This window comes from Mauremys reevesii, linkage group 8 (assembly GCF_016161935.1).
Source record: "Mauremys reevesii isolate NIE-2019 linkage group 8, ASM1616193v1, whole genome shotgun sequence".
Classification (NCBI taxonomy): Eukaryota; Metazoa; Chordata; order Testudines; family Geoemydidae; genus Mauremys; species Mauremys reevesii.
Window position 1 is genome coordinate 41220779 of NC_052630.1, and position 14473 is coordinate 41235251.

Here is a 14473-nt window from a genome sequence, read left to right on the forward strand (position 1 = left end):
CAAACCCCTGCCCCAGTTCAGAACCCCCTCTAATGCCCTAATTCCATCCTGGAGCCTGCACTCTGCATCTCCTCCTGCATCCCAACCCCCTGCCCTGCCCAGAGCCCCCTCCTGCACCCCAATCCCTCATCCCCAGCTGCACCCAGAGCCCGCACCCCTAGCCGGAGCCCTCAACCCCCCACTCGGAACCCCTCGGCCCCAGCCCAGAGCCCCCTCCTGCACCCTGAACCCCTCATTTCTGGCCCCATCCCAGATCCTGCACCCCCAGCCTAGAGCCCGTACCCCCTCCAAAACCCCAATCTCCTGCATCAGCCTGGAGCCCCCTCCAACACTCCAAACCCCTCAGCCCCACCCCCAGCCCAGAGCCCCCTCCAGCATCCCAAACTCATCATCCCTGTTTCTGTCCGAGAGCCCACACCCCCAGCCGGAGCCCTCACCCCCTCCCGCACCCCAATCCCCTGAGTGATCCTGCCTCTGCGGCTGACAGAGCATGCGTGGCCCCAGCTGGCACAGCCGCCAGGGCTGCCCGGGGTGGGGTGGGGTGGGGGGCAAGTGGGGCAATTTGCCCCAGGCCCTGGGCCCTGCAGGGGCCCCCACGAGAGTTTTTTTGGGCCCTCCGAGCAGGGTCCTTCACTCGCTCCAGGTCTTCGGTGGCAATTCAGTGGCGGGGGCTCCCTGCCGCCGAAGACCCCAGGCCCCCTGAATCCTCTGGGCAGCCCTGACAGCCGCTGGGCATTTTACAGTGCAGGTGGGAGACACCAGTCCTGTGGGCTGTGCCTCAGGGCCATGGCCTTCAAGGCACGTGAGCCATCATCAAGTCATTTCCCTTCTCGCAGCCGCCAGCAGAGACCAACCCCTGCTGCAGATGGGGTATGGCCCAGAGGGGCTAGAGCAGCCTGAGGGAGCCCTAGAGTGGGGCAATCTGTGTGTGAGGGGCAGACTGGCTTCCCCCTGAGAGACCAGGCCCAGTGCCCCTCACCCTGCACAGCTCAGGGAAAGGTGCTGCTGGAGATGCAGGCACTGCCGCCGGCCAGTACAGGAGCAGGAACTGTGTATGAGGGACTCGAGAGGGACCTGTGGCAAATGGCACAAGGCCTGCCCCTGCCATCAGCCTCAGGGCTGCTTGTGAGACAGCTACCGGGACAGGAGGGCAGCAGGGGGTGCAGGGCATGGCTGGAGACCCTGATGGGAGAGAATGGAAGTTCCACCCAGGGTGCCTGTGCAGGACTGGCCTCGGTGAGCAGTGCTCACTTGCACAGCCTGCACTAAGGCCCAGGGGGAGGGTAGGCAGTGACTGTGTGGACAGCCCCGAGAATCACCCCCACGCCCTGCCATTGTTTGAGGGGAGAAGCGGGCAGGGGCTGGGCTTCTCTTTGAGCCCCCTGGACAGAAGTCACTGCTGAGCGCCCCCAGAGTGCAGTCAGCATGCCCCCAGCCCCCGACTTCCACGCCTGCAGGGCACAATGCAGCAGATGGGGAGGGGTGTTCTTGAGGGGGGAAGTGGCTGACTCCCCTGAGACATGGGGGCTGCTACTCAAAGGACAGGAGGTCTGGGTGGGGTCCCTCATTTTCTAGGCTGGAGGGCTGTGCCACAGGCTGGACGTCGCCCACGGTGGGCTGGTACTCTAGCAGGCAGCTGAGTCTGAGGATGGGTTTCTCTGGGCAGGGCGGAGACGCTGCCCGCCGGTCAGCAGCTTTGAGTTTGCCCTCCAGGTTCTCCTCATGGATGAGGTCAGGCACTGAGAGGACCCTGCTGTGCGAGGGCCCGTCCCCGTTTGGCACCGCTGTGCCAGGAGCACCCAGCTCAGCACTGCCCTCTGGCTGAGACATGTCCCATGCCACCTTCCACTGCTCCCCCTGGGCAGCCTGCTTGGGATGTTCCTGGCCTTGCTCAGGTAGCGCCTCGGCACTGCACTCCAGGCTGCTCACCACCGGTTGGGAGGAGATCAGCATGTCCAGAGGGGTCTTCAAAGCCCGGGGTGTGCGCTTCTTGGCTGCCGGGGGCGGCGGGTCGAGCCGGGGAAAGGTTTCCAACAGCACATGCCTGAAAGCACAATGGCCCTTCGGTGAGCGACAATAACACCCGACACAGCGCTGACAGTTGCCCGGGGGTTCCCTGGATGCACTCCCATCCAAGCGCTGAGCCAGCTTGATGGGGTCTAAGGCATTAGTATGGTATCAGCTCACACGGACACAAGCACACTCCCAGCAGCAGGACAACTTGTGTGTGCTGAGTGCTGACCGCACAGACTGAATGGCAGAGAGGAAAGAGGGCCAGGAGAGAGTGCTAGCTTAGGACACCTGAGTTCAATTCTTTGCTCTTCTACAGATTCCCTGTGTGACCTTGGGCAAGTCACTCAGCCACTCTGTACCTCAGTTTCCCATCTGTAGGGTGCTGCAGTGAAGGCCCTTTGGACAGGCAGGCTCTGGGAGCAGAAACTACTGGTGTAGAAGTAATGCAGTAGGTCAAATAGTTCCTAGGGCTGCTTTTATTCACCGCGGCCACCCACTGCTTCAAATCCCTCCCTGCTGTCTTGGGATGCGTCAGTTCCTGCTGCCGGCCCTAGAGAGGGGCACAGCCCTCGCTTCCAACTGGAGAGACAGGGCTTCAATGTAGGGACGGGTCCATGGGAAAGGGGCTAAAGCAGCCCTGGGCCGCAGGGCAGGAGCCTGTAGCTTTCCTCACACAGCTCTGCCCTTGTGCAGCAGCTCCCCTCCTCCTTGAACATTGCAGTGAGTCCCAAGCTGGGCCATGAGTCACCCCCTTTCAGCAGGAAGAGCTTCCTGCAGCCAGCCTGTCCCAGATGCCATTGGAAGGGGAAGGGCAGCGCATGCAGGAGGGGGAGAGCGGGACAGGAGGGGCTCAGAGAGGTGGGAGCAGCATTGCGCAGCATCCCCCAGCCAGGGCTGTTGCGCCGCGGCTGCAGCATGGCCCTGCAGTCCAAGCATGTGCTCCAGCTGGGGGGGAGGGGAGGGGTCAGCATGCAGTCAGTCAGCCAACGCCTGAGGGGAGACTCACCCTGCATCGTGGGCCTGGTCCCCCAGCAGCGCGAGCATCCCGCCCGGCAGCTCGGCCCCCGCGCTGGCATTGACCTCGGTCACTCCCACCTCTCCCAGACTGGCGGCCTCCTTCCGGCGCAGGAAGTCGTTGACTTTGGCCCCAACAGCCTTGCTCAGGTTCTTAAGGTGCTGGCTGCTCCCTACCCGCAGTCCAGCCTCAGCTGCGGCTGGCAGAGCTGCTGGGGGAGGCCCCAGTGAGGCTTTGGAGACAGACTGGCTGTGTTGCAGCTTTGGTGTGGGGGCTGTGTTTGAATTCTCAAACATGCTTTGGTCAACTGGAAGAGAAGAGAAGAGTTGGAGGGGTTGGTGCGCAGAGGAAGGGTGTGCTTGGGCAGAGGGGCGAGCGCATGGTGCACGGGGAGTGGCTGGTGTATGAGGAGGAGATGGCATGTGCGGAGGGGCTGGTGCGCAGGAAGGGGGTGGCATGCAGGCAGTGGGTGGTGCGCGGGCAGGGGGTGGTGCATATGGAATGGTTGGCCTGTGAGGAGTAAGTGGCACATGGGCAGTGTGCAGGGAGGGGCTGGCATGAGTGTGGAGGAGGTGGCATGTGAGCAGCAGCCAGCATGCATGGAGTGGTTGGCATGCAGGCAGAGGATGACATATGGGTAGTGGGTGGCACGCATGGAGCAGTTGGCACACATGCAGGGGGTGGCATGCAGGGAGTGGTTGGCATGCAGGCAAGGGGTGGTGTGTGTGGAGGGCTTGACATGGGGAGGTGGTGTGCACGGAAGGGGCTGGCACATGGGCAGAGGGTGGCGCACGCACGGGGTTGGCACATGCAGGCTTCCCAGCGAGACGGGGCTCTTGCCAGACACAGAGGTGCATTGCTCTGGGCCCAGAGGCTCCAAATGCTTCTGCCCAGTACATGACAGGGCAGAGCCCTAATGTCAATGACAGCCACTGCCCCCTAGCCCGGGGCTCTGCACCCCTCCCTGTCATTCAGGCCTCTCTGCCCAGCAGCAGGCCCCGAGTCCAAGAGGCTGGCCCTGCCCCAAGGCTGCAGAGCCTCCTGCTACTGGCTCGAGCACTGGTGTCACTGCCAGGCACCCCAATCCCAGGAGGATTTACCCGCCTGGTGGGCATGAGCCATGGGCCAGGCAAAGAAAAGGGTAGTGATTCTCCTGGTGTCAGTGCTGACATGCCGGGGGACTGGGGGACATGCAGCTCGGTTCCTTGGCGCAGCAGGTCCCACAGCTGGGGTTACTGGTGGGGCCTGTGGGCAAGAGGGTGGCTGCACTGTGCCAGGCAGGGCTGGGCATTGCCACAGGCAGCCATGGCGTGGACCTGCATGGTGCTCGGCCCTTCTCCAGCTCCCGCAGCCACTGCCCCGGGCACGGCCCTAATGGGAATGCCAGCAGCCCACAAGAGCCTGGCATTAGAGATAGACCCCATTAGACTGGCACCGAGAGGCTGATGTTCCCAGAAAGCTCTCCGGTTCCCTCAGCCTGGCCCTGGTTGCTGGGGTGGGGTGCTGGGCCCCTGGAGGGCCTCCGGACACTGGCTAAGGATGCTTGTTCCCTAGGGATGAGCAGGGTCAGGAACAGGCAGGGAGACTTGATACCCAGGCTGTACTCCTCAGTGGCACTGAGAGGCCCACAGAAGCTGGGCAGGGGGGCACTTGCGCAGAACAAAGCCTGGGAGTACTCCACTGCAGCACCCCAAACCACTGGCCACTTGTGAAAATCTGGGTGGGCCTCAGGACTTGCCCAAAGCCCAATGTTGAGTCAGTGGCAGAGCCTAGGGGACCCAGCACTCAGCTCTGCGCCAGCCACTAGACACACTCTTCACTCCCCTCCATTCGCTGCGGGGAGGGGTAGCATGCTTCACAAGCTAGGGGCTAGCCTGGAAGTCATGCAGCCTGTGTTCTGTTCCCAGCTTGGCCACCAACCCCTGGGTGACCTGGGGCAAGTCACTCCCCTGCTATGTGCCTCAGTTTCCCCATCTGTAACATGGGAAACATGCTCCTTCCTCTCCTTTGTAGAGGGCTGTGGGGGTGCTAGGAGAAGAGTCTGGCTTGTGAGTGATATTGCAAACAGCTCTCACTCAGCAACCCCCCTCAGCATCTGTTCCTGGGTCTCACAAACAAGCCAGCTCAGGTCAGCCAGCTGACAAGCCCCTGGCAGCGATGAGACTCAGTGCTACAGGAAAGGGGCCATTTCACCTAGCCCAGAGTCTGCACTGGGGAATCAACCTGTGGGTTACTCAGCTGCTTGAGAACAGCCTGGGCACTCTCAGCAACCACCCCTCCCCGAGCACATCCCTTGGGCTCTGTCCAAGTGATCTGGTCCAGGCCAAGGGGGACATGCCTGGGCCCAGGATCGGACTGTGCTGCACACCCATATTTAGGCTGCTCTGGCTGCCAAAATGCCCTCTGGCAGAAATCAGAGTGGCCTCTGGCTGCTCTAGTATCTGGCAGCCTGGTTCCAGGCTCCCATACAGCCCAGGGCCCCACGACCTCCCTAGGGAGAAGGGGTCTCTGGGCGATGAATCAGTCACTGGTCTCTCCCTGCCTCTAGGTTCTGCTGTCCTTTCCCTGCTCCCTACCCCTGTTGATCTGAAAGCCTGCAGCCTGCCCCGACGTCCCCGTGGCAGACAGTCATGGAGCATAGGAGGTGGAGGGCACTGCTGCTCAGGGGCGGCTCCAGACCCCAGCACGCCAAGCGCGTGCCTGGGGCGGCAAGCCATGGGGGGCGCTCTGCCGGTCGCCGGGAGGGCGGCAGGCAGGCCACCTCCTGCGGCATGCCTGCGGAGGGTCCGCTGGTCCCACGGCTCCGGTGGACCTCCCGCAGGCGTGCCTGCAGGAGGTCCACCGGAGCCGCGGGACCAGTGACCGACAGAGCACCTCCCGCGGCATGCCGCCCTGCTTGGGGCGGCGAAATGTCTAGAGCCGCCCCTGCTGCTGCTGCTCTGACTGCTGAGCTGTTGTTTCCAATGGGGCACCTGCAGCAGGGCCTGGTGTGTGCGCGGGGGGAGTGACAGCATTAAGCATAGAGACCCGCCTGGGTTTCTGGCCTAGCCGAGACTCTGGCCAAATCTTTGCCAGGCAGCTTCCCTGTCTCTGAAACCCAGTGTGGATAGAGACAAGCCAGCAGAACAGGGAGCTCTTGTGTCCCCCAGAACACACCAGCCAGTCAGCCTCAGCCACAGGGTGGGTCTCGGGCTAGCCCTTTTCAAAGCTAGGCAGGGCCACTCTCACACCTTGCTGGGTGTGTACCCTAAGAACCTCAGCCTTCTGGCTGGCTGGAGACGCCCCCTCCTCAGAGCAGAGAGCTGCACCTGGGCCCCCATCTCAGACTGACTGGAAACAGACAGGCACCCTGGGGCAGTGCAATGGACAGCGTGCGGCTCAGTGCCATATGGGGCCGGGGGTGAATGGTGGGATTGGGCAGGGTGGAGGGCAGGAGGAAGGCGGGGGTGGGAGGGAAATGCTCACCCTGGTACAGACACATGGGCGCGGGGGGCTCAGCAGGGTCAGCTCTTATCTGATACTGAAGAAGACTCGGGAAGCAGGTTGCAAACAAAGAGATTTTCAGAGCAGACAGCTTGGTGTCTCTGGAGGGAAGTCCCCGGTCTCCCCCCACTGGCTGCACCCATGGGCTGCACCCATGAGCCTCCTGCAATGAAGGACCTGCCTGTGTGGCACACCTCCCCCAGAGCCAGCCCCGGCAGTGCCCTCCGCTGGCACCACTGCTCAGGGGGCTAGGCAGACCCAGCGAGATAGTCCTGGCTGGCAGCTGGGCATCAGTGATGAAGAGACATGTCTGTAGCACATCACGCAGTGGGCACTGTGGTGCAGCCATGAGATGGCTCTTCTTATTGGGCCGACACTCGAGGGCGGGCAGTCCCTTCCTAGACTGCTGTCTGCAGTCGCAATCAGAAGTCAGAGAGCAGTGGGGAAGTGCCAATGTGCTACACTAGCTGGGGCTAAGGCCACGTCTGCATGGGAGAGCTGCATCAGTTTCACTTACACTGCTGTTCAGACTGGTGCAAAGCCCAAAGTAAATACACTGATTCGGATTTCAGAGCAGCTTAGAATCAGAGAATCATAGAAGATTAAGGTTGGAAGAGACCTCAGGAGGTTATCTAGTCCAACCCCCTGCTCAGAGCAGGACCAACACCAACTAAATCATCCCAGCATGGCTTTGTCAAGCCAGGCCTTAACCTCTCAGAATGGAGATTTCACCACCTCCTGAGGTAACCCATCCCAGTGCTTCATCACCCTCCTAGTGAAATAGTTTTTCCTAATATCCAACCTAGTCCTTCCCTACTGCAACTTGAGACCATTGTTCTTTCATCTGCCTCCTTGTTCTTTCATCTGCCACCACAGAGAACAGTCTAGATCCATCCTCTTTGAAACCCCCATTCAGGTAGTTAAAGGCTGCTATCAAATCCCCCCTCACTCTTTTCTTCTGCAGACTAAATAAACCCAGTTCCCTCAGCCTCTCCTCGTAAGTCATATGCCCCAGCCCCCTAATCATTTTTGTTGCCCTCCACTGGACTCTCTCTAATTTGTCCACATCCTTTCTGTAGTGGGGGGACCAAAACTGGATGCAATACTCCAGATGTGGCCTCACCAGTGCTGAATAGCGGGGAATAATCACTTCCCTCGATCTGCTGGCAATGCTCCTACTAATGCAGCCCAATATGCCATTAGCCTTCTTGGCAACAAGGGCACACTCCTGACTCATATCCAGTTTCTTGTCCACTGTAATCCCCAGGTCCTTTTCTGCAGAACTGCCTCTTAGCCAGTTGGTCCCCAGCCTGTAGCAGTGCATGGGATTCTTCCGTCCTAAGTGCAGGACTCTGCACTTGTCCTTGTTGAACCTCATCAGATTTCTTTTGGCCCAATCCTCCAATTTGTCTGTTAATCTGTATCCTATCCCTACCCTCCAGCGTATCTACCTCTCCCCTCAGCTTAGTGTCATCCATCAACTTGCTGAGGGTGCAAACCATCCCATCATCCAGATCATTAATGAAGATGTTAAATAAAACCAGCCACAGGACTGACCCCTGGGGCACTCCGCTTGATACCGGCTGCCAACTAAACATCGAGCCATTTATCACTACCTGCTAAGCCTGACAATCTAGCCAGCTTTCTATCCATCTTACAGTCCACTCATGCAATCCATACTTTTTTAACTTGCTGGCAAGAATACTGTGGGAGACTTGTCCTGTTGAACCTCATCAGATTTTTTTTGGCCTAATCCTCCAATTTGTCTAGGATCCTACCCTCCAGCGTATCTACCACTCCCCGCAGCTTAGTGTCATCTGCGAACTTGCTGAGGGTGCAATTCATCCCATCGTCCAGATCATTAATAAAGATGTTGAACAAAACCCCAGGGGTCAGTCCTGGGGCACTCCGCTTTATACCGGCTGCCACACTGAGCATGGCATGGTGCAACCACACACTAACCAACAGCCTGTCCACGCAGCGAGCCCAGTGCGGCTCTGGGATTGGGCCTGCTCAGCCACTCAGCCCTGTGGGGAGGAGCTGGAACCTGAGAGGTCAGTATGGGCCCAGGGAGCCAGCATGGCTCAATGGTTTGAGCATTGGCCTAGTAAACCCAGGGTTGTGAGTTCAATCCTTGAGGAGGCCATTTAGGGGTCTGAGGCAAAAATCTGACTGGGGATTGGTCCTGCTTTGAGCAGGGGGTTGGACTAGATGACCTCCTGAGGTCCCTTCCAACCTGGATATTCTATGATTCTATGGACATGGCTCCCTTAATGGCAGCCCAGCAAAGAGAGTCTGGGACTGGCAACTGACCACCTTTCTGGGGCACCCTCCAGGTGAGGACTGAGGCTGGGTGGGGGGTGCTTTAACTCAGGGGTCTCAAACACGCGGCCTGTGGCCTGCAAGCTCCTCACAGCCCCAGTGTTTACCTAGAGCGGCTCTGGCCCGGCGCGCACCGGGGGCAGGGCTGGCTCCCTGTCTGTCCTGCCTCCACGCTGCTCTGGGAAGCGGAAAGAACATGGGGGAAGAGAGGCGCAGGGGCATCTGTTATCGTATATCAGATATCGTAGGAATAACCAAAACATGGTCCCTTCTGATCTTGAATTCTATGAGTCTATGATCTGTTGCTGTTGCTTCAGGCACCGCCCCCAGCAGCTCCCATTGGCCATGGTTCCCCGTTCCCGGCCACTGGGAGCTGCTGGGGGCGGTGCCTGAAGCAACAGCAACAGACACCCCTGTGCCCTTGCTCCCCCATGTTCTTTCCGCTTCCCAGAGCAGTGGGCAAGCAGGCAGGGAGCCGGCCCTGCCCCCAGTGCGCGTCAGGCCGGAGCCTGCCCCCCGAGCCCCTCCTGCAGTTGAACCACCTGCCCTGAGCCCCCTGCCGCACCCCTCCTGCACCCCGATCCCCTGCCCTGACCCCCTGCCGCACCCCTCCTGCACCCCACACCAACTCTCTGCCCTGAGCCCCCTGCCGCACCCCACACCCCTCTTGCACCCCCTGGAAGGGGTGGAGTGGCGGCGGGGGGGGGGGGAGGTGTCAGTAATGAGGCCCTCGGCCCCGCCCTCATGTGGCCCTCATGGTCATTTGAGTTTGAGACCCCTGCTCTAGCTCTTCTGGAGCCAGGCTTGGGAGGGCTCTGCAGGAGAGCACAGCCCACCAGGCTGGTCTCTGCCCTGCTGGAGGGAACTGCCCAGTGCCGGTGCATGGAGCCGAGTGCATGCACTTGCATGCATGTAAGCATGCTAGCAGGTGTACAGATAGGGCCTCGTGGCTGGATTTTTGGAAGCCTTTGGCGGTAGCTGTGGAATAGGGAGGGCCGTTTCCAGCTCCCCTGGGGTGGGCAAGGCTTGGTACCAGCGGGTCGGGGGGGGTGGAACTGCTCACAGCTGTGTTAGGGAGCTAGAGCACCCCCCACCCGGCCTCAGTCAGGGAGGGAGACAGGCCTTGGGCAGTAACTGCAGCTCTTCCAGCAGCCTCCATAGGGAGCCTCTTGACCCCACAATGTCTCTGACCCAGGTCCCAAGTCAGAACCCCGAGTGAGCACAGCCCATAGGATCAAGTCATGAAATCTTAATGCATGGATCAGAACATAGAAAGGGCCATGCCCCGACTATGCCTGGAGGGTCAGCTTCTCTGTTCCTGCCACATAGCCAGTAACCCCAGAACAGGCTCTGAAGAAGTGGGGAAGGAGAACCAAGGGTGCAGGTCTGTAGGGGACTCCCTGGGACCTTTGGAGGGTCTGTAGGGGTGTGACAGTGAGAATCAATAGTTTAAGTACTAAGGAAGACAGGGCCATTGTGGTGACGCTAACTGTTTGCATCAGTCTTCACTGCAGAGGCTGTGTAGGAGGTTCCCACACCTGAGACATTTTTTTTTGGTGATAAAGCTGAGCAATTGTACCATATTAAAGGAGGTTTTGGAACGAACTGACACATTAAGCAATAATAAGTCACCAGGACCAGATAGTGTTCACACAAGAGTTCTTTTGAAGGAACTCAGTATATGAACTTGCTGAACTACTAACTGTGGTATGTAACCTATCGCCTAAACCAGCCTCTGGACCTGATGACTGGAGGGTGGCTAATGTAACATAGGTTTTAAAAAAAGGCTCCAGAAGTGATCACATGCTGTTAAGCTAACTTCAATATCCGGCAAATTGGTTGAAACTATAGTAAAGAAGAGAATTATCAGACACATAGATGAACACATTTTGTTGGGGAAGAGTCAGTATGGCTTTTTAAAGGGAAATCATGCCTCACTAATCTACTAGAATTCTTTGAGGATGTCAACAAACACATGGACAAGGATGATCCAGTGAATCTAGTGTAATCAGACTTTCAGAAAGCCTTTGACAAGGTCCCTCCCAAAGGCTTTTAAGCAAAGTAAATGTAGTAGAAAGAGAAAGCCTGAGACATGAGACCTAGTATAAAGAGCCTGGTATGAGGCCTAAGGCCTGAAGTAAAGTCAGGCCCCGATACTATAAAGCAAAGTTAGCAAGAGTCAGGCTATGAGCAAAAACCAGGCCCTGTTATAAGACTTGCCTGCTTGCAGGTTCACTATCCGATACATGAACTTGGCAAGAACAGGGCTAGTATTGCAAAAACTCCTAAGAAGTGCTAGGCACAGGAGATGCACATAAACACATTCCAGAACACCCTGAGACCTAGTATGGTATAAACAGACTCCCCAAAGATAATAGGGATTCATAGATTCATAGACTTAAGGTTAGAAGAGACAATTATGATCACCTAGTCTGACTTCCTGCACAATGCAGGTCTCAGAATCTCACCCACCCACTCCTGGAACAAACCCCTACCCTATGTCTGAGTTATTGAAGTCCTCAAATCGTGTTTTAAAGACCTCAAGGTGCAGAGAATCCTCCAGCAAGTGACCCGTGCCCCATGCTGCAGAGGAAGGCGAAAAACCTCCAGGGCCTCTGCCAATCTGCCCAGGAGGAAAATTCCTTCCCGACCCCAAATATAGCAATCAACTAAACCCTGAGCATGTGGGCAAGACTCACCAGCCAGCACCCAGGAAAGAATTCTCTGTAGTAACTCAGATCCCACCCCATCTAACATCCCATCACAGACCATTGGGCATATTTACCTGCTAATAATCAAAGATGAATTAATTTCCAAAATTAGGCTATCCCATCATACCATCCCCTCCATAAACTTATCAAGCTTAGTCTTGAAGCCAGATATGTCTTTTGCCCCCACTACTTCCCCTAGAAGGCTGTTCCAGAACTTCACTCCTCTGACGGTTAGAAACCTTCGTCTAATTTCAAGTCTAAACTTCCTAGTGTCCAGTTTATATCCATTTGTTCTTGTGACCTCATTGGTACTAAGCTTAAATAATTCCTCTCCCTCCCTGATATTTATCCCTCTGATATATTTATAAAGAGCAATCATATCTCCCCTCAACCTGCTTTTGGTTAGGCTAAACAAGCCAAGCTCTTTCAGTCTCCTTTCATAAGACAGGTTTTCCATTCCTCATATCATCCTATTAGCCCTTCTCTGTACCTGTTCCAGTTTGAATTCATCCTTTTTAAACATGGGAGACCAGAACTGCACACAGTATTCCAGATGAGGTCTCACCAGTGCCTTGTAGAACGGTACTAACACCTCCTTATCTTTGCTGGAAATACCTCGCCTAAAACTGCATTAGCTTTTTTAATGGCCATATCACATTGGCGGCTCATAGTCATCCTGTGATCAACCAATACTCCGAGGTCCTTCTCCTCCTCTGTTACTTCCAACTGATGCATCCCCAATTTATAACTAAAATTCTTGTTATTACTCCCTAAATGCATGACCTTGCACTTTTCACTATTAAATTTTATTCTATTACTATTACTTCAGTTTACAAGGTCACCCAGATCTTCCTGTATGATATCCCGGTCCTTCTCTGTGTTAGCAATACCTCCTAGCTTTGTGTCATCCACAAACTTTATTAGCACATTCCCACTTTTTGTGCCAAGGTAAATAATAAAAAGATTAAATAAGATTGGTCCCAAAACCGATCCCTGAGGAACTCCACTAGTAACCTCCTTCCAGCCCGACAGTTCACCTTTCAGTATGATCCGTTGTAGTCTCCCCTTTAACCAGTTCCTTATCCACCTTTCAATTTTCATATTGATCCCCATCTTTTCCAATTTAACTAATAATTCCCCATGTGGAACCATATCAAATGCCTTACTGAAATCGAGGTAAATTAAATCCACTGCATTTCCTTTGTCTAAAAAATCTGTTACCTTCTCAAAGAAGGAGATCAGGTTGGTTTGGCACGATCTACCTTTTGTAAAATTATGTTGTATTTTGTCCCAATTACCATTGATATCAATGTCCTTACCTACTTTCTCCTTCAAATTTTTTTCCAAGACCTTGCATACTACAGATATCAAATTAACAGGCCTATAGTTACTCGGATCACTTTTTTCCCCTTTCTTAAAAATAGGAACTATGTTAGCAATTCTCCAGTCGTGAGGTACAACCCCTGAGTTTACAGATTCATTAAAAATTCTTGCTAATGGGCTTGCAATTTCATGTGCCAGTACCTTTAATATTCTTGGATGAAGATTATCTGGGCCCTCCAATTTCGTCCCATTAAGCTGTTCGAGTTTGGCTTCTACCTCGGATGTGGTAATATCTACCTCCATATCCTCATTCCCAACTCCACCAGAGCAGTCCTTTGGGGTCATCTGCCTGTCCCAAGTCAGGGTAAAGGAGGAGGGTTGGGTGTGGGGCTAGCAACCCCACCCCGTAAAAAATCAATTTGCTACAGAAACGCCAACAATGGAGATAACAGAGGCTTTTATCCTGGAAAAAGAAGGGTCTTCAACTCGAAGACGCATGACACTAGGTGGTGAAAGCCATGAGGAAGCCACTAAGCCGATTACCCTTCTTGCAACCAGAAGGATTACCATCGGCACATGGAACGTGAGGACCATGTACGAGTCAGGAAAGACGGTGCAGGTTGCAGTAGAGATGAGGAGCAACAACCTGACCCTACTAGGTATTAGTGAGACAAGATAGACACAAGCTGGACAGAGGCGACTGCTGACAGGAGAGCTGTTGCTGTATTCTGGACATGAAAAGAGCGACGCACCTCATACACAGGGAGTAGGCTTCATGTTGTCTAAGCAGGCACAGAGAGCACTGATTGGTTGGGAGGCACACGGCCCCAGGATCATCACAGCATCCTTCAGAACTAAAATGAAGAGGATTAAGATGAATGTTGTTCAGTGCTATGCCCCAACCAATGATAGCGAAGAGGAGGACAAAGACCACTTTTACAATAGACTTCAAAAAATATCAGAGACTCTCCCAGACAAAGATATCACCATTCTTATGGGAGACTTCAATGCCAAAATTGGACCTGACAATACAGGATACGAACAAGTCATGGGGACCCACGCTCTGGGAGAGATGAGTGAGAATGGAGAGAGATTTGTGGATCTGTGTGCATTTAACAACCTGGTCATAGGAGGCAGCATCTTTCCTCACAAGCGGATCCACAAGAGTACTTGGGTATCGCCAGCAGGCACAACAGAAAACCAGATCGACCATGTCTGCATTAGCAAGAAGTTCAGAAGATCTTTACAGGATGTTAGAGTTAGAAGAGGAGCAGACGCAGTGTCCGACCATCACTTAGTGGTGGCCAGATTGAAGAAGAAGCTGAAGCTGAAGGATAGACGCGTCAGATAGAAGAACGAAGTACAACGTCAGCCTTCTGAAGGACCACAAGATCAAGGAAGATTTTGGACTGACGCTAAAGAATAAGTTTTCAGTACTACAGGATCGGTCTGAGGAAGAGGAAGACAGTGTACTCAACAGATGGCAGAAAGTGAGAGAGACACTTAGGTTAGCATGCCAGGAAGTGCTTGGAATTAAGAAATACCAACAGAAAGAGTGGATTACATCTTGACTAAGATAGAAGACAGAAAGAAGAAGAAGGCAGCA

At 55.2% G+C, this 14473-nt stretch overlaps 1 protein-coding gene across 5 annotated transcripts in view; it reads right to left on the reverse strand.

Moving 5' to 3' along the window:
• Positions 1-398: 398 nt before the first annotated feature.
• LOC120370684 (carboxyl-terminal PDZ ligand of neuronal nitric oxide synthase protein-like) overlaps positions 399-14473 on the reverse strand; it is a 174216-nt gene continuing 160141 nt past the window's right edge. For 4 of the 5 annotated variants that reach the window (XM_039485737.1, XM_039485739.1, XM_039485736.1 and 1 more), the window contains 2 exons: positions 3020-3335; positions 399-2044 (listed from right to left, as the gene is read on the reverse strand). In XM_039485737.1, the coding sequence (XP_039341671.1) occupies positions 1531-2044; positions 3020-3335 (830 nt within the window). In that variant the 3' untranslated portion in view covers positions 399-1530. The remainder of the gene's footprint in view (positions 2045-3019; positions 3336-14473) is intronic. The other variant, XM_039485738.1, reaches the window with a different exon arrangement.